At 37.3% G+C, this 24,250-nt stretch overlaps 1 protein-coding gene across 2 annotated transcripts in view; it reads left to right on the top strand.

Moving 5' to 3' along the window:
- The window catches only part of PLPP1 (phospholipid phosphatase 1), a 119,230-nt gene that overhangs the window by 76,190 nt on the left and 18,790 nt on the right, over window positions 1-24,250 (top strand). For both annotated transcript variants that reach the window (XM_065873523.1, XM_065873522.1), the window contains exon 3: window positions 230-510. In XM_065873523.1, coding sequence (XP_065729595.1) covers window positions 230-510 — 281 coding nt within the window. The remainder of the gene's footprint in view (window positions 1-229; window positions 511-24,250) is intronic.

Genomic DNA, 24,250 nt, shown 5'->3' with positions numbered 1-24,250 from the left:
TTATTTTGGCTTTGCCATTGCTCTGTAAGCAAAGTATCAATTGCTCTGACACCTTTTTTTGTGGTCTAGAATTAGATATCCTGTTCTCCATTTGAAAAGGAAAAAAGGGGGGAGGTATTTTTAAAACAAATATTTTATTGTGATTTACCATTTTCTTTTCTATTTTTTACTTTGTTTAAAGTGCCTGGTTGCTGCTTTAACATTATTTTTCTGTTTTTTTTTTTTTCAGATGATTGTTGGAGAAACCCTATCTGTTTACTTTAACCTCTTGCACTCGAATTCCTTTATCAGGAATAACTACATAGCCACTATTTACAAAGCCATTGGAACATTTTTATTTGGTGCAGCTGCTAGTCAGTCCCTGACTGATATTGCCAAGTATTCGATAGGCAGACTGCGGCCTCACTTCTTGGATGTTTGTGACCCAGACTGGTCAAAAATCAACTGCAGTGATGGCTACATTGAAAACTACATATGTCGAGGGAATGCACAAAAAGTGAAGGAGGGCAGGTGCGTGTTAAATTTTTAATGCTTGTTTTATCTTGTATATTCTTGGAATAGAAGGTTTCAGTGATTGGAAGATGAGTCATCCACTAATTCAGAGAGAAGCTAGTGTAATCACCAGGAGGTGAACTGAGATCATGTTTGATCTATTTTCTCTACTTACTCTTTTTTCCTGTTTTATCCCTATACTCCATTTAAGAGCATTTTAATGCAACTCTTTTCATCTTCAGTGTATAATAATATAAAATGAACCTTTTAGATCATACAGACCAGGGTCAGCAAACTTTTTCTTAAGGTGCCAGCTAATAAATATTTTAGGCTTTGTGGACCGTATGTTGACTAGTATCCAACTCTGCCTTTGTAGCAGGAAAAAGCAGTCACAGACAGTCCTTGAACAAATGGGTGTAGCTGTGTCCCAGTGAAACTTTATTTATTACATAAACAGTGGCTGCCCTATGGGTTATAGTTTGCTTACTTCTGATCTAGTCCAACCAGGTATGAAGCTCTGCTAGATCTCTTAGTATTCCTAGAGTATTTTTTTGTAAGGTAACTTCATTCATATTTTGATAGCTCTAGGTCCTCAGGTTGCTTTCTTATAACACACTTGTTGGGCTACTTTCTACATCAGGAGCACTGTTAGACATGAATGAAAGAGAATGGAACCCAGAAGGTCTAATGCCTTTAATTTATAGATGAGCAGACAGAGGGCCAATAACATTAAATAAAGCCACTAGTTAGTAGCAGAGCCAATTCCTCATCCCAAGTCTCAGAATTGTCAATCTTTTCTTTTCTATATGTTTGACCTTCTTGTATTTTAAGATAGCTGTTACCATTTTCCTTTATTTATTCATCCAACAAATACTTTCTCTCAGAAAAACATCCTCTGATTTTTTTAAAATATATGATTCCCAGACACTTTATTGTCCTTGTTAGTTCTTTTGTAAGTCACAGAGGCCTGCTGGTACCCATCGGTATTTGCATTTAGTGGGGATGAAAAAAAACACCTTATTTAAGAGTATGCATTATGCTATGTGTTTGGCATTCAGCAGTGAACAAGACAGCTCTGGTTTCTATCTTCATGGAGCTTAGTCTAGCAGGGAAGACTTACATTAAACAAATGTTGACAATGGAATAGAGTCTCCCTGTTGATAACAAGGCCAAAGAATAGACAGGCTGTTGAATGGCAAGCTCTGAGGTGATGATATGAGGACTGATATGGGTGTAAAGTCTTAATGAAGGGGGGAAAGTGACTTAAGTGCTACCTGGTTGAGAAGTAGATAGTGGAAGGTGGTATTGTTGATTTGAGCATAGGTAAGCAAGCATTTTTTATAAGAGGGAAAGAATGGTCCAGAAATGGCTTTGAGGAGTGATGAAGATAATCAAGACCAACACTGGACTCTTAAGGTGTGGGATGTAGATATCTCATTCTCTGCTTTGATAGTAATACAGGGCCAAGCGGTGTCCTAGGGAAAGGCTCTTTAATTTAATAACTAGGAGATGTGAAGTTTCAGTGAAGAATTTGAAGACACAGGGAAGTACAGAGGATTTTAACCATAGAATTGGAATTCCAGAATGTACAGTGGAGGAGTTGGGTTGGAAGGGATAATTAGTGGCTTGGCTGGAGAAGAGAAAGCTTATTTTGATAGAGATTGCTTCTAATTTGTTGATCAGTTTGTGAAGAACTGCCATTTTGATATTAAGTCGTCTAATCCATGAGTATGGTATATCTTTCCATTTATTTGATGTTCTTTAGTTTCTCTTAGCAATAGTTTTTAGATTTTGGTGTCCATGTCGTGCACACATTTTGTTAAATATATCACTGAGTTTTTAATATTTCTTTTTTTCTGTGCGTGGGGCCTCTCTCTGTTGTGGCCTCTCCCGTTGCGGAGCACAGGCTCCAGACGCGCAGGCTCAGCGCCCCATGGCTCACAGGCCCAGCCGCTCCGCGGCATGTGGGATCTTCCTGGACTGGAGCACGAACCTGTGTCCCCTGCATCGGCAGGCGGACTCTCAACCACTGTGCCACCAGGGAAACCCTTTAATATTTCTTGATGCTATTACAAAAGGGTTTTTAAAAATTTTTTTAATTGATTTCTAGTTGTTATGTTTAGAAATAAACCAAACAAACAAAAAGTTGGGTTTTTTTATATGGTTTTATTTGGCCTTTTATCCTATAACCTTGTTAATGTAACTTATTAGTTGGAGTAACTTCTTTTATAGGTTCTTCAAGATTTTCTCTGTTCCTCTTCATATTGTCTGTGAATAAAGAGAGTTATACTTCTTTTTTTCCCTTCTATATTGCCTTTTGTTTCTTTTCCTTGCTATATTATACTGGCTAAGACTGCTAATACAATGTTGAAAGAAGTGGGGAGAGCAGATAATGCTTGTCTTATTCCTGACCTTAGGTAGAAAGCATTCAGTGTTTCACCATTAAATGTATTACCTATGTGTTTTCTGTAGATGTCCTTTATTAAATTTTTGTCGAAAGTGTGTGGTTTGTCAGATGCTTTTTCTATGGCTGTTGAGAAGGTCATATTGCTTTCCTTCTTTATTCTCTCAATACAATATATCCCTTTAATTTTGGAATATTAAAGCAACTTTTCATTCCTGGGAATAAACTCCACTTGGTCATGGTATATAAAATCTTTTTATATTAAGTGGATTCAATTTGCTAATGTTTTGTTAATGATTTTTTCTTCTGTGTTCATGAGTGTTATTTGTCTATAGTTTTCTTGTAAAGTTGTTGCCTAGATTTGGTATCAGTGTTTGGTATTAAGGTTTGATAGAATTTGCCAGTAAATACATTTAGACTTGGAGTTTTCTTTGTAGGAATGTTTTTTTAAAAAATGGATGTAGGATTATCAGGTTATTGCTTTCTTTTTTTAAAAATTTATTTATTTGGTTTTGGCTGCACTGGGTGTTTGTTGCTGTGCGCAGGCTTTCTCTAGTTGCAGTGAGTGGGGGCTGCTGTTCATTGTGGTGCACGAGCTTCTCATTGTGTTGGCTTCTCTTGTTGCAGAGCACAGCTCTAGGCACACAGGCTTCAGTAGTTGTGGCTCACAAGCTCTAGAGCGCAGGCTCAGTTGTGGCGCATGGGCTTAGTTGCTCTGCGGTATGTGGGATCTTCCCAGACCAGGGCTTGAACCCATATCCCCTGCATTGGCAGGCGGATTCTTAACCACTGCACCACCAGGGAAGTCCTGGTTATCTCTTTCTTATATGAGCTTTTGTCATTTGCCTTTTAAGGATTTGTCTATTTATCTAAATTATCAAATTTATTGACATCAAGTTGTTCACAGTGTCTCCTTACTGTCCTTTTATTGTTTGTAAGAAGTGTACAGCAAGCCCCTCTTACATTCCTGCCATTGATAATTTGTGTCTTAATCTCTTTTCTGGAGTGGTCTGGCACGAAGCTTTCAATTTTATTAATCTTTTTATTAGTTTCATTGGTTTCTTTTGGGGTCATTGACTTTATTGTTTTTCTGTACTCAATTTCCTTTATTTCTGCTATTTTATTTACTTCTGCATGCTTTCAGTTTTATTAGCTCTTTTTTGTAGTTTCATAAGGTAGAAACCTAGATCATTAGCTATGTCACAAATTTTGATATATTGTATCTTCATTTTCATTTTAAAATACTTTCTAATTTCCCTTGTGTTTTCCTCTTTGATCTATGGGTTATTTATCTTTCTGTAATTTATTTGTGGTTAAATTACATTGTAATCATAGAACATACTTTGTATGATTAGAATGCTTTTAAATTTATTGAGGTTCATTTCATTGCCCAGCATATGATCTGTCCTTGAGAATATACCATGTGCATTTGAAGAGAATGTGTATTCTGCTGTTTTGGGGGTGGAATGTTCTATAGATGTAAATTTGGTCAAGTTGATTGATAGTGTTATTCAAATAATCTATATCTGTATGAATTTTCTACAGAGATGTTTTGTCAGTTATTCTTAGGAGTTTGAAATCTCTATAACTGTTGATTGTTTTTGTTCTTTCCTTTCTGTTAGCTTTTGTTTCATTTATTTTGTGATTCTGCTCTTTGTTGTATAACATTTCTAAATGTTCTTTTTTCCAACTGTAGGTACCCTTTTCTGTATGGACTCTGTTTTTTTGAATTTTATTTATTTTTTTATACAGCAGGTTCTTATTAGTTATCCATTTTATACATATTAGTATATATATGAACTGTCTCTCTTTGTTTCTAGAAATATCCTTTACCTTAAGTCTGTTTTGTCTGATAATAATATATAGCCACTCTCGTACTCTCATGTTTTATTGCATGGATAGTATATATTTTCCATAAAAGTTTCCATAAAACTTTTAGTTCATTTGAATCTTGGAATATAAAGTGCGTTTGTTGGATATTTAAAGTATGTAGGTCAGGTCTTGTTTATACTTCTTAATCTAGTGTAAAAAATCCCTGCTTTTTGATTAGAGTGTTTAATTAATTCACATTTAATGTAATTATCCATTGTGGATTTAGGTCTGCCATTTTGCTCTGTGTTTTCTATTTGTCTCATCTTGCTATCTTTTTTTTTAAATTGAGGAATAATTGACATGTAATGTATTTTAACATATTAGTTTCAGGTGTAGTTTCTTTTTTTCCATCTCTTGATTTCTGTTCTTCTTATACTGCTTTCTTTTGTATTACACAAATATTGTTTAGTGTAAATTTTAAGTATTCTGACATTTAGTCTAATTTTTTGGTTATTTTTTGGTGTTTCTGTAGTGATTACATCTTTTTGTCATAATTTACTTGAAGTTAATGCTTTCTAAAAATTTTTTTAAATTTTATTTTTTTATACAGCAGGTTCTTATTAGTCATCAGTTTTATACACATCAGTGTATACATGTCAATCCCAATCGCCCAGTTCAGCACACCACCATACCCACTCCCCCGCGGCTTACCCCCCTTGGTGTCCACACACTTGAGAATGTCCATATGTTCTCTACATCTGTGTCTCAACTTCTGCCCTGCACACCGGTTCATCTGTACCATTTTTCTAGGTTCCACATAAATGCGTTAATATACGATATTTGTTTTTCTCTTTCTGACTTACTTCACTCTGCATGACAGTCTCTAGATCCATCCACATCTCAACAAATGACTCAATTTCATTCCTTTTTATGGCTGAGTAATGTTCCATTGTATACATGTACCACAACTTCTTTATCCATTCGTCTGTCGATGGGCATTTAGGTTGCTTCCATGACCTGGCTCTTATAAATAGTGCTGCAATGAACATTGGGGTGCATGTGTCTTTTTGAATTATGGTTTTCTCTGGGTACATGCCCAGTAGTGGAATTGCTGGATCATATGGTAATTCTGTTTTTAGTTTTTTAAGGAACCTCCATAGTGTTCTCCATAGTGGCTGTATCAATTTACATTCCCACCAACAGTGTAAGAGGGTTCCCTTTTCTCCACACCCTCTTCAGCATTTGTTGTTTGTAGGTTTTCTGATGATGCCCATTCTAACTGGTGTGAGGTGATACCTCATTGTAGTCTTGATTTGCCTTTCTCTAATAATTAGTGATGTTGAGCAGCTTTTCATGTGCTTCTTGGCCATCTGTATCTCTTCTTTGGAGAAATGTCTATTTAGGTCTTCTCCCAATTTTTGGATTGGGTTGTTTATTTCTTTAATATTGAGCTGCATGACCTGTTCATATATTTTGCAGATTAATCTTTTGTCTGTTGATTTGTTTGTAAATATTTTCTCCCATTCTGAGGGTTGTCTTTTCGTCTTGTTTACAGTTTCCTTTGCTGTGCAAAAGCTTTTAACTTTCATTAGGTCCCATTTGTTTATTTTTGTTTTTATTTCCATTACTCTAGGAGGTGGATCGAAAAAGATCTTGCTGTGATTTATGTCAAAGAGTGTTCTTCCTATGTTTTCCTCTAAGAGTTTTATAGTGTCTGGTCTTAATCCCGAATCCATTTTGAGTTTATTTTTGTGTATGGTGTTAGAGAATGTTCTAATTTCATTCTTTTACATGTAGCTGTCCAGTTTTCCCAGCACCACTTATTGAAGAGACTGTCTTTTCTCCATTGTATATCCTTGCCTCCTTTGTCATATAGATTAGTTGACCATAGGTGCGTGGGTTGATCTCTGGGCTTTCTATTTTCTTCCATTGATCTATGTTTCTGTTTTTGTGCCACTACCATATTGTCCTGACTACTGTAGCTTTATAGTATAGTCTCAAGTCAGGGAGTCTAATTCTTCCAGCTCTGTTTTTTTTCCCTCAAGACTGCTTTGGCTGTTCAGGGTCTTTTATGTCTCCATACAAATTTTAAGATTTTTTGTTCTAGTTTCCTAAAAAATGCCATTGGTTATTTGATAGGGATAGCATTGAATCTGTAGATTACTTTGGGTAGTATAGTCATTTTCACAATATTGATTCTTCTAATCCAAGAACATGGTATATCTCTCCATCTGTTGGTATCATCTTTAATTTCTTTCATCAGTGTCTTACAGTTTTCTGCATACAGGTCTTTTGTCTCCCTAGGTAGGTTTATTCCTAGGTATTTTATTCTTTTTGTTACAATGCTAAATGGGAGTGTTTCCTTAATTTCTCTTTCAGATTTTTCATCATTAGTGTATAGGCATGCAAGAGTTTTCTGTGCATTACTTTTGTATCCTGCAACTTTACCAAATTCATTGATTAGTAGTTTTTTGGTGGCATCTTTAGGATTCTCTATGTATAGTATCATGTCATCTGCAAACAGTGACAGTTTTACTTCTTCTTTTCCAATTTGTATTCCTTTTATTTCCTTTTCTTATCTGATTGCCATGGCTAGGACTTCCAAAACTATGTTGAATAATAGTGGTGAGAGTGGACATCCTTGTCTTGTTCCTGATCTTAGAGGAAATGCTTTCAGTTTTTCTCCATGGAGAATGATGTTTGCTGTGGGTTTGTCGAATATGGCCTTTATTATGTTGAGGTAGGTTCCCTCTTTGCCCACTTCTGGAGAGTTTTTATCATAAATGGGTGTTGAATTTTGTCAAAAGCTTTTTCTGCATGTATTGAGATGATCATATGGTTTTTATTCTTCAGTTTGTTAATATGGTGTATCACATTGATTGATTTGCATATATTGAAGAATCCTTGCATCCCTGGGATAAATCCCACTTGATAATGGTGTGTAATCCTTTTAATGTGTTGTTGGATTCTGTTTGCTAATATTTTGTTGAGGATTTTTGCATCTATATTCATCAGTGATATTGTCCTGTAATTTTCTTTTTGTGTAGTATCTTTGGTTTTGGTATCAGGGTGATGTGGCCTCAAGAATGAGTTTGGGAATGTTCCTTCTCTGCAAATTTTTGCAAGAGTTTGAGAAGGATGGGTGTTAGCTCTTCTCTGAATGTTTGATAGAATTCACCTGTGAAGCCATCTGGTCCTGGACTTTTGTTTGTTGGAAGATTTTTAATCACAGTTTCAATTTCATTACTTGTGATTGGTTTGTTTATATTTTCTCTTTCTTGCTGGTTCAGTCTTGGAAGGTTATACCTTTCTAAGAATTCATCCATTTCTTCCAGGTTGTCCATTTTATTGGCATAGAGCTGCTTGTAGTAGTCTCTTAGGATGCTTTTTATTTCTGCAGTGTCTGTTTTAACTTCTCCTTTTTCATTTCTAATTTTATTGATTTGAGTCCCCTCCCTCTTTTTCTTGATGAATCTGGCTAATGGTTTATCAATTTTGTTTATCTTCTCAAAGAAACAACTTTTAGTTTTATTGATCTCTGCTATTGTGTTCTTTGTTTCTATTTCATTTATTTCTGCTCTAATCTTTCTTTCTTTCTTTCTTCTAACTTCGGGTTTTGTTTGTTCTTCTCTCTCTAGTTCCTTTAGGTGTAAGGTTAGATTGTTTATTTGAGATTTTTCTTGTTTCTTGAGGTAGGCCTGTATAGCTATCAAGTTCCCTCTTAGAACTGCTTTTGTTGCATCCCATAGGTTTTGGATTGTCGTGTTTTCATTGTCATTTGTCTCTAGGTATTGTTTGATTTCCTCCTTGATTTCTTCAGTGATCTCTTGAATATTTAGTAACGTATTGGTTAGCCTCCACATGTTGTGTTTTTTACGTTTTTTTTCCGTGTAATTCATTTCTAATCTCATAGTGTTCTGGTCAGAAAAGATGCTTGATATGATTTCAGTTTTCTTAAATTTACTGAGGCTTGATTTGTGACCCAAGATGTAATCTGTTCTGCAGAATGTTCCATGTGCGCTGGAGAAGAAAGTGTAATCTGCTGTTTTTGGATGGAATGTCCTATAAATGTCAATTAAATCTGTCTGGTCTATTGTGTCATTTGAAGCTTCTGTTTCCTTATTTATTTTCATTTTGAATGATCTGTCCATCGGTGTAAGTGGGTTGTTAAAGTCCCCCACTATTATTGTGTTAGTGTTGTTTTCCTCTTTTATAGCTATTAGCAGTTGCCTTATGTATTGAGGTGCTCCTATGTTGGGTGCATATATATTTAAATTGGTATATCTTCTTCTTGGATTGATCCCTTGATCATTATGTAGTGTCCTTCCTTGTCTCTTGTAACATTCTTTATTTTAAAGTCTATTTTATCTGATAGGAGTATTGCTATTCCAGCTTTCTTTTTTTTTTTTACATCTTTATTGGAGTATAATTGCTTTACAATGGTGTGTTAATTTCTGCTTTATAACAAAGTGAATCAGTTATACATATACATATGTTCCCATATCTCTTCCCTCTTCTGTCTGCCTCCCTCCCACCCTCCCGATCCCACCCCTCCAGGTGGTCACAAAGCACCGAGCTGATCTCCCTGTGCTATGCGGCTGCTTCCCACTAGCTATCTGTTTTACGCTTGGTAGTGTATATATGTCCATGCCTCTCTCTTGCTTTGTCACAGCTTACCCTTCCCCCTCCCCATATTCTCAAGTCCATTCTCTAGTAGGTCTGTGTCTTTATTCCTGTCTTACCCCTAGGTTCTTCATGACATTTTTTTTTCTTAAATTCCAAATATATGTGTTAGCGTACGGTATTTGTCTCTCTCTTTCTGACTTACTTCACTCTGTATGACAGGCTCTAGGTCTATCCACCTCATTACAAATAGCTCAATTTCGTTTTTTTTTTATGGCTGAGTAATATTCCATTGTATATATGTGCCACATCTTCTTTATCCATTCATCCGATGATGGGCACTTAGGTTGTTTCCATCTCCGGGCTATTGTAAATAGAGCTGCAATGAACATTTTGGTACATGTTGGTACATGACTCTTTTTGAATTATGGTTTTCTCAGGGTATATGCCCAGTAGTGGGATTGCTGGGTCATATGGTAATTCTATTTGTAGTTTTTTAAGGAACCTCCATACTGTTCTCCATAGTGGCTGTACCAATTCACATTCCCACCATCAGTGCAGAAGTGTTCCCTTTTCTCCACACCCTCTCCAGCATTTATTATTTCTAGATTTTTTGATGTTGGCCATTCTAAGTGGTGTGAGATGATATCTCATTGTAGTTTTGATTTGCATTTCCCTAATGATTAATGATGTTGAGCATTCTTTCATGTGTTTGTTGGCAGTCTGTATATCTTCTTTGGAGAAATGTCTATTTAGGTCTTCTGCCCATTTTTGGATTGGGTTGTTTGTTTTTTTGTTATTGAGCTGCACGAGCTGCTTATAAATTTTGGAGATTAATCCTTTGTCAGTTGCTTCGTTTGCAAATATTTTCTCCCATTCTGAGGGTTGTCTTTTGGTCTTGTTTATGGTTTCCTTTGCTGTGCAAAAACTTTGAAGTTTCATTAGGTGCCATTTGTTTGTTTTTGTTTTTATTTCCATTTCTCTAGGAGGTGGGTCAAAAAGGATCTTGCTGTGATTTATGTCAGAGAGTGTCCTGCCCGTGTTTTCCTCTAAGAGTTTGATAGTTTCTGGCCTTACGTTTAGGTCTTTAATCCATTTTGAGCTTATTTTTGTGTATGGTGTTAGGGAGTGTTCCAATCTCATACTTTTACATGTACCTGTCCAGTTTTGCCAGCACCACTTATTGAAGAGGCTGTCCTTTCTCAACTGTACATTCCTACCACCTTTATCAAAGATAAAGTGAAAAAAAAAGAAAAAAAAAAAAAAAAAGATAAAGTGACCATATGTGCGTAGGTTTATCTCTGGGCTTTCTATCCTATTCCATTGATCTTTCTGTTTTTGTGCCAGTACCATACTGTCTTGATTACTATAGCTTTGTAGTATAGTCTGAAGCCAGGGAGCCTGATTCCTCCAGCTCCATTTTTCGTTCTCAAGATTGCTTTGTCTATTCGGGGTCTTTTGTGTTTCCATACAAATTGTGAAATTTTTTGTTCTAGTTCTGTGAAAAATGCCAGTGGTATGTTGATCGGGATTGCATTGAATCTGTAGATTGCTTTGGGTAGTAGAGTCATTTTTACAATGTTGATTCTTCCAATCCAAGAACATGGTATATCTCTCCATCTATTTGTATCATCTTTAATTTCTTTCATCAGTGTCTTATAATTTTCTGCATATAGGTCTTTTGTCTCCTTAGGTAGGTTTATTCCTAGATATTTTATTCTTTTTGTTGCAATGGTGGGAGTGTTTTCTTGATTTCACTTTCAGATATTTCATCATTAGTGTATAGGAATGCCAGAAATTTCTGTGCATTAATTTTGTATCCTGCTACTTTACCAAATTCATTGATTAGCTCTAGTAGTTTTCTGGTACCATCTTTAGGATTCTCTATGTATAGTATCATGTCATCTGCAAACAGTGACAGCTTTACATCTTCTTTTCCGATTTGGATTCCTTTTATTTCCTTTTCTTCTGTGATTGCTGTGGCTAAAACTTCCAAAACTATGTTGAATAATAGTGGTGAGAGTGGGCAACCTTGTCTTTTTCCTGATCTTAGTGGAAATGGTTTCAGATTTTCACCATTGAGGATGATGTTGGCTGTGGGTTTGTCATATATGGCTTTTATTATGTTGAGGATAGTTCCCACTGTGCCTACTTTCTGCAGGGTTTTAATCGTAAATGGGTGTTGAATTTTGTCGAAAGCTTTCTCTGCATCTATTGAGATGATCCTATGGTTTTTCTCCTTCAGTTTGTACATATGGTGTATCACGTTTATTGATATGCATATATTGAAGAATCCTTGCATTCCTGGAATAAACCCCACTTGATCATGGTGTATGATCCTTTTAATGTGCTGTTGGATTCTGTTTGCTAGTATTTTGTTGAGGATTTTTCCCTCTATGTTCATCAGTGATATTGGCCTGTAGTTTTCTTTCTTTGTGATATCCTTGTCTGGTTTTGGTATCAGAGTGATGGTGGCCTTGTAGAATGAGTTTGGGAGTGTTTTTTCTTCTGCTATATTTTGGAAGAGTTTGAGAAGGATAAGTGTTAGCTCTTCTCTAAATGTTTGATAGAATTCGCCTGTGAAGTCATCTGGTCCTGGGCTTTTGTTTGTTGGAAGATTTTTAATCACAGTTTCAATTTCAGTGCTTGTGATTGGTCTGCTCATATTTTCTGTTTCTTCCTGATTCAGTCTTGGAAGGTTGTGCATTTCTAAGAATTTGTCCAATTCTTCCAGGTTGTCCATTTTATTGGCATAGAGTTGCTTGTAGTAATCTCATGATCCTTTGTACTTATGCAGTGTCCGTTGTTACTTCTCCTTTTTCATTTCTAATTCTATTGATTTGAGTCTTCTCCCTCTTTTTCTTGATGAGTCTGGCTAATGGTTTACCAATTTTGTTTATCTTCTCAAAGAACCAGCTTTTAGTTTTATTGATGTTTGCTATCGTTGCCTTCATTTCTTTTTCATTTATTTCTGATCTGATCTTTATGATTTCTTTCCTTCTGCTAACTTTGGGGGTTTTTTGTTCTTTCTCTAATTGCTTTAGGTGCGAGGTTAGGTTGTTTATTCGAGATGTTTCCTTTTCTTAAGGTAGGATTGTATTGCTATAGACTTCCCTCTTAGAACTGCTTTTGCTGCATCCCATAGATTTTGGGTTGTCGTGTCTCCACTGTCATTTGTTTCTAGGTGTTTTTTTTTTTTTTTTTTTTTTTTTTTTTTTTTTGTGGTACGTGGGCCTCTCACTGCTGTGGCCTCTCCCATTGTGGAGCACAGGCTCCGGACGCGCCGGCTCAGCGGCCATGGCTCATGGGCCCAGCCGCTCCGCGGCATGTGGGATCTTCCCAGACCGGGGCACGAACCCGTGTCCCCTGCATCGGCAGGCGGACTCTCAACCACTGCACCACCAGGGAAGCCCTCTAGGTGTTTTTTGATTCCTCTTTGATTTCTTCAGTGATCACTTCGTTATTAAGCATTGTATTGTTTAGCCTCCATGTGTTTGTATTTTTTACAGATCTTTTCCTGTAATTGATATCTAGTCTCATAGCGTTGTGGTCGGAAAAGATAGTTGATACAATTTCAATTTTCTTAAATTTACCAAGGCTTGATTTGTGACCCAGGATATGATCTATCCTGGAGAATGTTCCATGAGCACTTGAGATAAATGTGTATTCTGTTGTTTTTGGATGGAATGTCCTATAAATATCAATTAAGTCCATCTTGTTTAATGTATCATTTAAAGCTTGTGTTTCCTTATTTATTTTCATTTTGGATGATCTGTCCATTGGTGAAAGTGGGGTGTTAAAGTCCCCTAGTATGAATGTGTTACTGTCGAGTTCCCATTTTATGGCTGTTAGTATTTGCCTTATGTATTGAGGTACTCCTGTGTTGGGTGCATAAATATTTACAATTGTTATATCTTCTTCTTGGATCGATCCCTTGATCATTATGTAGTGTCCTTCTTTGTCTCTTGTAATAGTCTTTGTTTTAAAGTCTATTTTGTCTTTTATGAGAATTGCTACTCCAGCTTTCTTTTGATTTCCATTTGCATGGAATATCTTTTTCCATCCCCTCACTTTCAGTCTGAATGTGTCCCTAGTTGTGAAGTGGGTCTGTGCAGACAGCATATATATGGGTCTTGTTTTTGTATCCATTCAGCAAGCCTGTGTCTTTTGGTTGGAAAATTTAATCCATTCACGTTTAGGGTAATTATCCATATGTATGTTCCTATTATCCATATGTATGTTCCTATGACCATTTTCTTAATGTTTTGAGTTTGTTTTCGTAGGTCCTTTTCTTCTCTTGTGTTTCCCACTTAGAGAAGTTCCTTTAGCATTTGTTGTAGAGCTGGTTTGGTGGTGCTGAATTCTCTTAGCTTTTGCTTGTCTGTAATGCTTTGGATTTCTCCATTGAATCTGAGTGAGATCCTTGCCTGGTATAGTAATCTTGGTTGTAATTTCTTCCCTTTCATCACTTTAAGTATATCATGCCACTCCCTTCTGGCTTGTAGACTTTCTGCTGAGAAGTCAGCTGTTAGTCTTATGGGAGTTCCCTTGTATATTATTTGTCATTTTTCCCTTACTGCTTTTAATAATGTTTCTGTGTCTTTAATTTTTGCCAATTTGGTTACTATGTGTCTTGGCGTGTTTCTCCTTGGGTTTTCCTGTATGGGACTCTCTGCGCCTCCTGGACCTGGGTGGCTATTTCCTTTCCCACGTTGGGGAAGTTTTCGACTATAATCTCTTCACATATTTTCTCTGGTCCTTTCTCTCTCTCTTCTCCTGCTGGGTCCCCTATAATGCGAATGTTGTTGTGTTTAATGTTGTCCCAGAAGTCTGTTAGGCTGCCTTCATTTCTTTTCATTCTTTTTTCTTTATTCTGTTCCACAGCAGTGAATTCCACCATTCTGTCTTCCAGGTCACTTATCCGTTCTTCTGCCTCAGTTATTTTGCTATTGATTCCTTCTAGTGTAGTTTTCATTTCAGTTATTGTATTGTTCATCTCTGTTTATTTGTTCTTTAATTCTTCTAGGTCTTTGTTGAACATTTCTTGCATCTTCTCGATCTTTGCCTCCATTCTTTTTCCGAGGTCCTGGATCATCTTCGCTATCATTATTCTGAATTCTTTTTCTGGAAGGTTGCTTACCTCCACTTCATTTAGTTGTTTTTCTGGGGTTTTATCTCATTCCTTCATCTGGTACATAGCCCTCTGCCTTTTCATCTTGTCTATCTTTCTGTGAATGTGGTTTTTGTTCCACAGGCTGCAGGATTGTAGTTCTTCTTGCTTCTGCTGTCTGCCCTGTGGTGGACGAGGCTATCTAAGAGGCTTGTGCAAGTTTCCCAATGGGAGGGGCTGGTGCTGGGTAGAGCTGACTGTTGCTCTGGTGGGCAGAGCTCAGTAAAACTTTAATCTGCTTGACTGCTGATGGGTGGGGCTGGGTTCCCTCCCTGTTGGTTGTTTGGCCTGAGACACCCCAACACTGGAGCCTACCTTGGGTCTTTGGTGGGGCTAATGGTGGACCCTGGGAGGGCTCACGCCAAGGAGAACTTCTGCTGCCAGTGTCCTTGTCCCCATGGTGAACCACAGCCACCCCCCCGCCTCCGCAGGAGACCCTCCAACACTAGCAGGTAGGTCCAGTTCAGTCTCACTTGGGGTCACTGCTCCTTCCCCTGTGTCCTGATGCACATACCACTTTGTGCGTGCCCTCCAAGAGTGGAGTCTCTGTTTCCCCCAGTTCTGTCAAAGTCCTGCAGTCAAATCCCAGTAGCCTTCAAAGTCTGATTCTCTAGGAATTCCTCCTCCTGTTGCCAGACCCGCAGGTTGGGAAGCCTGACGTGGGGCTCAGAACCTTCACTCCAGTGGGTGGACTTCTGTGGTATAAGTGTTCTCCAGTCTGTGAGTCACCCACCCACCAGTTATGGGATTTGATTTTACTGTGATTGCGCCTCTTCTACCGTCTCATTGTGGCTTCTCCTTTGTTTTTGGATGTGGGGTATCTTTTTTGGTGAGTTCCAGTGTCTTCCTGTCGATGATTGTCCAGCAGCTATTTGTGATTCTGCTGTTGTCACAGGAGGCAGTGAGAGCACGTCCTTCTACTCTGCCATCTTGGTTCGTCTAAACAATGCTGACTTTGTTATGGCAAAATTAGCCCTTTGTATACAGTATAACTCTGTGCCCCCAACCTCCACACACTTTGGTTTATTATTGTCATATATATTAAATCTGTATACGTTATAAACTCAACAAAATTGTGTTGTAATTTTTGCGTTAAACAGTCACGTTTAAAGAAATTAATAGAAGAAATTAACTGAAAGTCTCTTTAATGGTTAGGAGATGTAGTGAATCTTCAGTGAAGAGTGTAAAGATACAGGAAAATACAGGTTTCTTTGTTTATAGAACTGGATTTCCAGAGTGCCCAGTGGAGGGTTTGGAATTCCAGTTACCATCTGGTGTAATTTCTCTCAGGCTGAAGAAGTTTCTTTAGTATTTTTGTGTCTCAGGTTTGCTAGCAACAAATTCTCAGCTTTTTTTTTTTTGGTCTGGAAATACCTTTTCTTTGCTTTAATTTTTCAAGAATAATTTTGCTGGATATAAAATTCTTTGGTATTTTCCTTTCCAAATTTTGGAATATGTCATTGCACAGTCTTCTGGTTTCTATCGTTTCTGATGAGAAATAATCTGTTAGTTGTATTCTTGTTCCCCTTTATGTGATGTATTATTTTCTCTTATACTGCTTTTGTTAATTGTACTCTGATGTGTCTAGGTATGGTTCTGTCTTTATATTTGTACTACTCAGAGTTTGTTGAGCTTCTTTATAGGTTTCACCATTCTAGTCTTAGTTCAGTACTTTTTCATCAAGCACTATGCCTGTGTCTTTAAGAATATGTTTCCTACATTAACCAACAGAAAATAGACAGGAAAACTCGAATTTTTTCTTTCAACCAGGGAACTTAAGAAAGTCACTATGGTGATGAGGGTTTACCTCAACTCCAGAAAATGTTTTTGTAAATGCTTCTTAAAGGACACAATTTCTTTACACATGTATTGTTTTTCTGGTTCAGGTACATAAATCTTAACTCAAACTTTTTTTGTGACCTATCTTATTGAGAGATTTTTCTTTCTTATACAAGCCATTTGGACAAAATTTGAAGTAATATAATTTAGTTAAAATGGTATTAAAAGAATTACATTTTTCAGTCCGTATGTGTCATCCTCTCTATCTCTTCCTAGTGTACCCAAATTGTCCAGCGTGTACTATGACTCTCATTGTACTTTTGACTTAAGTACACTTGGGTTTTTTACCCATCATCATCTCACATTTCTACATCAACCCACAAGCAGTTTTCCACTTAAAGTCCTATGTAAGGGTCAGGAAAACAATCTCTTCCAAAGCAGTATGAATATCTGGGTAACTCAAATTGCAAAGCTATGTATATTGCAAATAATTATTTTATTTTATTTTTTTTAAACCCTTCAAAGACTTCCCATCACTCTTTTTTCTATTTATTTATTTATTTGTTGTTGGCTGTGTTGGGTCTTCATTGCTGCACGCAGACTTTCTCTAGTCGTGGCAAGTGGGGGCTACTCTTCATTGCAGTGCGCCGGCTTCTCATTGTGGTGGCTTCTCTTGTTGCGGAGCATGGGCTCTAGGAGCATGGACTTCAGTAGTTGTGGCCCGTGGTCTCAGTAGTTGTGGCCCACGGGCTCTAGAGCGCAGACTCAGTAGTTGTGGTGCACGGGCTTAGTTGCTCTGCGGCATGTGGGATCTTCCTGGACCAGGGCTCGAACCCATGTCGCCTGCATTGCCAGGCTGATTCGTAACCACTGTGCCCCCGGGGAAGTCCCTCCTTTTCTTTTTGTAATGCAGCCCACATGCAGGTAAATAAAGCTGAAGTTTGAGGGTGTGCTTTCTGTAATAGTGAAAAACCATTGTAACTAGACTGACTGGCTGTGGTACTAAGCACCTGGTAAAACCTGCTTTATACTTTGAGAGAATGGCTTCTTCTGTGTAGCCTAATTGTTAAACATCCCTGGATAAGCCTTTATGCCTTCAGAAAGATTCATTTGTTCAGGCTGATCTGTATTTCTCAGGCATGTATGTATCAGTAAACTAAACAACCTTCTTTTTAGTCATATCTGTATGGAAATATCAATGTATAGAAGGAGAGAGAGGATGATTTTAAAAGATCCTTCACTCTAAGAGCATTAGTATTAGTGTATTTAATAGGAGTTGACTTCAAGTCCAGCACCTGTTTCCACCTCCTCTGTTCTGAATAGCAAGCAGTACCTGACAGTTGAGGTTGTAGCTGTGACTGCTTCTTCACCCCCATACCACCCTGACTCTTTTTGCCCCTGTGTTTCTTGCATTTAGCCGCATTGGAATCATGTGGACAGTTTGTTAAAATAACAGATTGCTGGGCCTCACCCTCAGAGTTTCTGATTCAGTGGGTCTGGGGTGGGGCTCAAGACTTTGCGTTTCTAAAAAAGTGTTCCCAGATGGTGCTTTGGCTGCTGATCTGAGAACCACTGCTTCAGTGTATTCCAGGAAGTTACTGGAATTCAACTAATACCTATTACTCGTAAGTCCTAGTTAGTGTAAGAGCTACCAAGGTGTGCCTGTTGCTCTTGTGGTGCCCACTACGTAGTAGCTAAGACATGTTTGGAGATTGTGTGGTGATAGAAAGTGATACATGCCTTAAAGGAATGAAGATAAAATGCTACATGAAATCAGAGGGTGGTAATACTACTTCTAGTAGAGGAGGTATTATGGAGGATGAGTAAGGTTTGAATGTGTAGAATTGGGATGGAATATATCTCAGGTCCAGGGGGCAACATGATTAAAGGCTGGAGACTTAAGAGTATACAAGCAGTGTTTTATTAGACTTAGTTTCAGTATAACCTGTTTGATTTTGGGGGTTTTGTTTGTTAAATTATAAAGGCAGTCTGGGGCATTTAAAGCTAAGGAAACGTTTCCTCTTTGATTAGAAAATGAAAATGTAGTTGTACAACATGATACCTAATTTTTATGCAAACTTCTGATTTGGCCTGTGTTGCATTCATGCATTCCATATAATTTTATCTGTTTTAATGTGGAAATGAAAGCAAAGGATTTTTCCCCCCTTAGATTTAACTTGGTGCCTCATTCTTTTTCCTGAGAGGCGGAATGAGTTGAGTCTACGTGTGACTCTGTTTTGGCTGAGGTGCAAGTTTGCAAAGATATGAAAGAGCTTTCTTCACTTTCTTGACTCCCTGCCACTATTTATTGGTAAATATTTGTATACCATAATTTATTTTAAAAACAATCAAACATCCTTTCCCCAGCACACACCAGACTAGCAATACTCTTAAGTTTTAGATGTTTGCCATTTCATTCTATTCCCCTCCTCCCCTTTTAAATGCTTGTTTAGAGAATTAATTATGAACAAATCCATCAGCTTTTTGAATTACCCCTTGGATTTTCTTCTCAGTTTTTGAATTAGAATGTAGGTCTTGCAGTGGATATATTAAGATGACACATATCCTTGGGTTTTAATAAATCAACCAGTGCTTTATATTAAATGTTAAAAGGCTACTAAATCATATTAACATGTCATCAGCTGATTATTTCATATTGATGCTTTGTACCTTCTCCTTAGAACTCTTGAATTCCACATTGCCACCTTTGGAATATGAAAAGAAAAGTTTCATAGATATATTAGTGGGTACTTTTTCCAGATTAAAATATAATAGTAAACCCCATGGATCAAGTGGTAAAGTGTAAGTTTTCATTCAAAATAAATGTGAACGATACCCTTAGCTATTTTCGTCTAATAGCAAATAAATATTTTTATTGAGAGGTAGGAAGTATGTTGAATTTGTGAACAGCAAAACAAGCCTAACGTATGGGTTTTATTAGCTACATATTCAAAGAATTGAAATCTGCATTAGAGTGATTTTTAAATAAAACACAGTATTTTTCTGTTTTAAGTAGGTTTTGTGATAAAAAGAGAAGATGGAAAACAGGAAAAGCATCATCATTCCCTTGGATGTGACTATCTTCAAAAAGTACCCAAACTGTTGACTTAACCCTGACTGTATTCCTACTTGAGGTCAAATCTGTTGTTAAAATAACAGATTGCTGGGCCTCACCCTCAGAGTTTCTGATTCAGTGGGTTTCTCTCCCTTTGCCATTGAAAGTGTGGTTCTCTGCTCTGATGAGCAGGCTGGGTATCACCTGGGAGCTTGTTAGACATGCAGAGTCTTGCATCCCAGCATTGGCCCTACACATAAACTCTCCATTTTGAACAAGATCTCCGTACATTAGTTTGAGGAGCAAGCCCTGCTCTGTCTTGTGACTTTGCTGTACCAAAATGTCACTAGCCTCACCTGGACCAGCTGATTTCCTAACAGGTTACTGGTCAGTAACGTAATGACTTCTAGGTGCCTGGATCTTGACTTTCTTGTGATGCTGTTCTCTATTGAGTAAGCAAACAGAAAAAGCTTGTGTTGCTATGGGATTTTTAATGCTACTCTTTTGGGAGAGTGAAGTTTGGGAAGACACTAGATAACATCTAATAACATTACTATTCATTTATGTAATAAATGAGCTTAACATATATGTACTTGGCTAACTTTTTCTTTTATTTTTTCTTATGTAATCTATTGCAGCTGCAATGTTTTGCTTCTCAGGTAATGTTTGGAAATTTATGAAGAAGTTGGGCAGTTTTCAAGATTTTGTTTTATTGAAGGATAGAAATGAATCTTTTAAAAATTGAGAAAATTCTTCATATAGGCAATGGAAAGTAGCATTCAGACAATACGTAAAACCTTTTTCCTTATTTGTCAACCCTTGTTTTGCTTTGGGTTTTGGCCACTTACATTTGATTTGAGAATGCTTCTAAAAAACTTAAATTGTTTTTTATTTACAACAGAATATATCTGTCACTTCATCATTGTGGATATCGTCTGCTCCACTAATCTGATTGCTTTTGATCGTAAAGTAAAAAAGGTTTCTGGACATTTTACACACATTATTAAAATGTTTGCCAGATGTGTTGGGAAACATGCATTAGGTACTGTATGTTTAAGCTTGTAACATTTTGAACTTTGATGATAAAGTCAGAATTCCTAACCACTGTAAGGGGAAACACAGCAGAGGGCAGTGCTCTCTAGATCAGATAATTTATTGTATGTGGCTTGCTACAATTTATTGGCATAGACTAAGCATAGCATTTAATTACATGATGAAATTACCATGCAAAGATAACATATTTTCCTTAGTTTTATTTTATGCATTTTGTTCAGTACAACTAACAAAACACAAGATTGCTGAGGTGTACTTCTTGTGGATGGTGGGGGGATGGGCAGAAAAGGTGGATTTGTATATAATGTTTAAAATATGAAAAGTGTAAGATTTTGATATTTTCTAGCATAATTAAATAAAAATGATTATTCAAGAGATTAGGTTCTACTTTAGCTTAAAAAAATAAATTGAGCACCTCCTTTGTGCGTGATAATGGTGTTGGGTGTTAGGGATACAAGATGAATTAAGATGTGATCTCAGCCAGGGAGGATGGGAGTTTACCAGCAATTTTTCTTTTGTTTAGCTGTACCTCCTGAATGTTTATAATGAACATATCTTATGTAATAAAAAAAATACAGAAGTTCCTATTTAAAAAGCCTTGTTCCACCCTTACCCATCTGATATATTGGAGGAAGAGAGTACAGTTATAGATGATTTTACTGTAAGAAGGTTGGTGCTAAGACAGATGTGTTCATTGAGTGCTGATGATCTCTCCTTTGTGGAGAAAGAAAGGGCAGTAACTTCAACCTAGCTGTTCAAGAAAGGTTTCTTGGAGAAAACAGTGGCTCTTATATAATAATTATTAAAGAAAAGTGGGAAGCCCAGGCCAGGCAGAGGGACGGATAAGCACAGAGAGTGTGAAACATGGTGTGTGTTGGGAAATTTAAGTAGTTTGGTAGCAGATGAGAGATTGGTTGGTGGGGCTTATGAAGGGTCTGTTATTCAGCAGTTTGTGCTCATGAAGGGTTTGAAACAGGAGAGTAACTCTGTTTTTATACTTGTAAAAAATATTTAGCTTTCCTCCACTTAATTCTAATCTAGATATATACTAAAATGGGTAATTTTAGTAGGAATCGATATAGTTTTCTTTTAACAGCAGGAGTTGAGATACTAAAGGAAATGTGACTTTTCTGCTTTTCTCCATCATGTAGAAAGGTTTCTCTAAGTGGTACTCTGCTAGTCCTGTAGCATGAGCTCTACTGACATAATCTGGTCTAATCTGAAAGGAACCAAGAGTGACCTGTCTGGCCAGCTTCCTGTTGGGCTCTAATAACTTTACATCTATGTGGGCCTTTGTCTCTTCTCTTGCCACTGGCAGTGTCTGCTTCAGCTCAGATCTAAAGTTCTGCATTGGTGCAGTTCTAAAGACAGTTTTATTGATGTCTTGAGCCTCATTCTTCTTGACCCTGGTGCCCAAGGGTTGGTGGTGATTTCATGTTCTGTGTTAGGGTTGGAAGTGGAGCGTACTAGCTAGGTGCTAATAGGCTTTCTTGGCCTTGGTGTTGTCTTTTTGCGGGAGGGCTTAAACTAAAAATCTCTCCATCTTGCCTCTAGCTAGCAATCCTGCCTCTTAAAAAAGATAAACAACTTTGAAAGTGATTTAGAACTGTCTCTTCCTTCTGTCTTAGTCTGAAATCTTTTCCCTTTTAGCAAGTAGTCTCCTTGTTCAATGTGTTTTCAAAAGGTTGGTAGGCAAGGTATTATTAGTTGCTGCATCGGAATACTTCACACTGTGTCCTTTGTTTAATCTTGTTTCCTTTTTAAAACTGGCTTAGATAAGGTGGGTTAGGTGATTTGGAGTCTTTTTGCACCAGGTCATGAACTAGGGGAGATCATCTTCCCCTAGTTAGTGCACCTATTCATGTTTTACCCTTTGTCATACCTACTCTCTCCTCATCTGTTGTTAGGGTCACACAGTTTCCCTGATGAGGGTTTGGGACCATTTCTTCCCGTCACCTGATTTTTAAGACACACACAGTTCTGCTTTCCTTTATCTGAAGGTTCTCAGCAACTTCCTACTTTCCAGATTCCTGCTTTTTGCAAGATTCTTCCCTAGACACAAGACACATGATCATTTGTTTTTAGTCATCAAATGGTTCATTAAATCAAGAGTTAAAAATACCCTATGCATGTACCAATTGTCTCCTACTTTTTTTCTCCTTTTTTTCATTTTCCGTGGTCCTGCTGGCTTCTCTCCTTTAGGGTTCATGATCTAATATCTGCGGATATTTGATTGTTTGGTATATGATTAACTGATGTTAGTGGCTATGCAGTGGTGTTTGACGCTTTAATATTAATGAGTAAAATTGAGTAGTAACATGTGACTTATTTCAGAAAGGCATATTTTATGTATAAAGTGGCTTGGTTAAAATTGACCCCATATAATGTGGCATAGCTTTATATAGAAATATAATAAAATCATTGTAAAAATAATTCAAGGAATGTATGACAGGGTTTTTGCTGCTGATGAAATAAGTTTTCAGTCTCTGGGTGGTTCAAGGATATAAGATGAATTTACATTATTTTTTGTTGTATTTTATTTAAATTAAATTGGTTGGGATCACCTTATGTTCCTCCACCATTTATTACCTTTGTCTCTGTATCCTTTAGAGCAGAGATACTCTGCAGTTCTTGTATTTCTAGACAGTCTGATCTCTTTAAAAAACCTTCCTTCTTCAAACACTCAGTATTAAACTAACATGTTTATTGGCTCTGTTACTTGTAATAACCAGAGTTAATATACTGAATTTCAGTGGTTTTAAATTATGTGCATATTTTTTTTATTGGAAACACAACTTGTGATATTTAAAAGTACACATAAATGTCCAAACATTTCATTGAAAGATGTGAAAACAGGCTTCTAGGGCCTGAGTCACTGCTGGGTTCTGGGCATGAACTTATAGGTAGGGAGCTGCTTTTGTTTTTTAAATAAGGACAAAGTTTATTTATTCTTTTTAATTTTATTTATTGATTTTTGGCTGCGTTGGGTCTTCATTGCTTTGCGTGGGCTTTCTCTAGTTGCGGTGAGCGGGGGCTATTCCTCGTTGCGGTGCGCAGACTTCTCATTGTTGTGGCTTCTCTTGTTGTGGAGCACGGGCTCTCGGCACGTGAGCTTCAGTAGTTGCAGCATGTGGGCTCAGTAGTTGTGGCTCGCAGGCTCTAGAGCACAGGCTCAGTAGTTGTGGTGCACCGGCTTAGTTGCTCCGAGGCATGTGGGATCTTCCCGGGCCAGGGCTCGAACCCATGTCCCCTGCATTGGCAGGTGGATTCTTAACCACTGCGCCACCAGGGAAGTCCTGGGGAGCTGCTTTTGTACTCCAAGTAGTAGCACGCTTGGCAGAGAAGCTGTCAGGGAAACTATTGCTCAGGAAGAGGAGTTTGGGGTGGGGTGTGTGTGTGTGTGTGTGTGTGTTTATGTGTGTGTGTGTGTGTGTGTGTGTGTGTGTGTAGTGGGGAAGAAGTTTGTAGGAAATTTATAGCAAGCATATTGAAGACACTTTGATTACCATTTAAAATATTTTCCTATATATATATTATCCCTGTAATAACAGGTTGTGTTTCTAATATCATTACTGTAAAATGTGAAAGTTTTTTTTTTTAATCCCCATTTGATAGTTTTCCCCAGAGCCACTGTTAACAGTTTGTGTATCCTTTCTGTTGTTTTCTATGTATTTTTACATTAAATGTGAACTATAGTTTTATGTGGTTTACATAAATGACATTTTAAAATATATCCTGGAGATAATTTTTTGTCAGTTCACATAGAGTTACTAATTCCTTTTAGCTGATTTGTCGTAGTCAGAAAAACAGTGATAGAATCATCTCTTGGGTCCTTGAGTTGCCATCAGTGTTGCAGCAAACA

This window comes from Phocoena phocoena, chromosome 3 (assembly GCF_963924675.1).
Source record: "Phocoena phocoena chromosome 3, mPhoPho1.1, whole genome shotgun sequence".
Taxonomy (NCBI): domain Eukaryota; kingdom Metazoa; phylum Chordata; class Mammalia; order Artiodactyla; family Phocoenidae; genus Phocoena; species Phocoena phocoena.
Note: the sequence above shows the minus strand (reverse complement) of the source record. Positions and strands in the feature narration are given on the sequence as shown.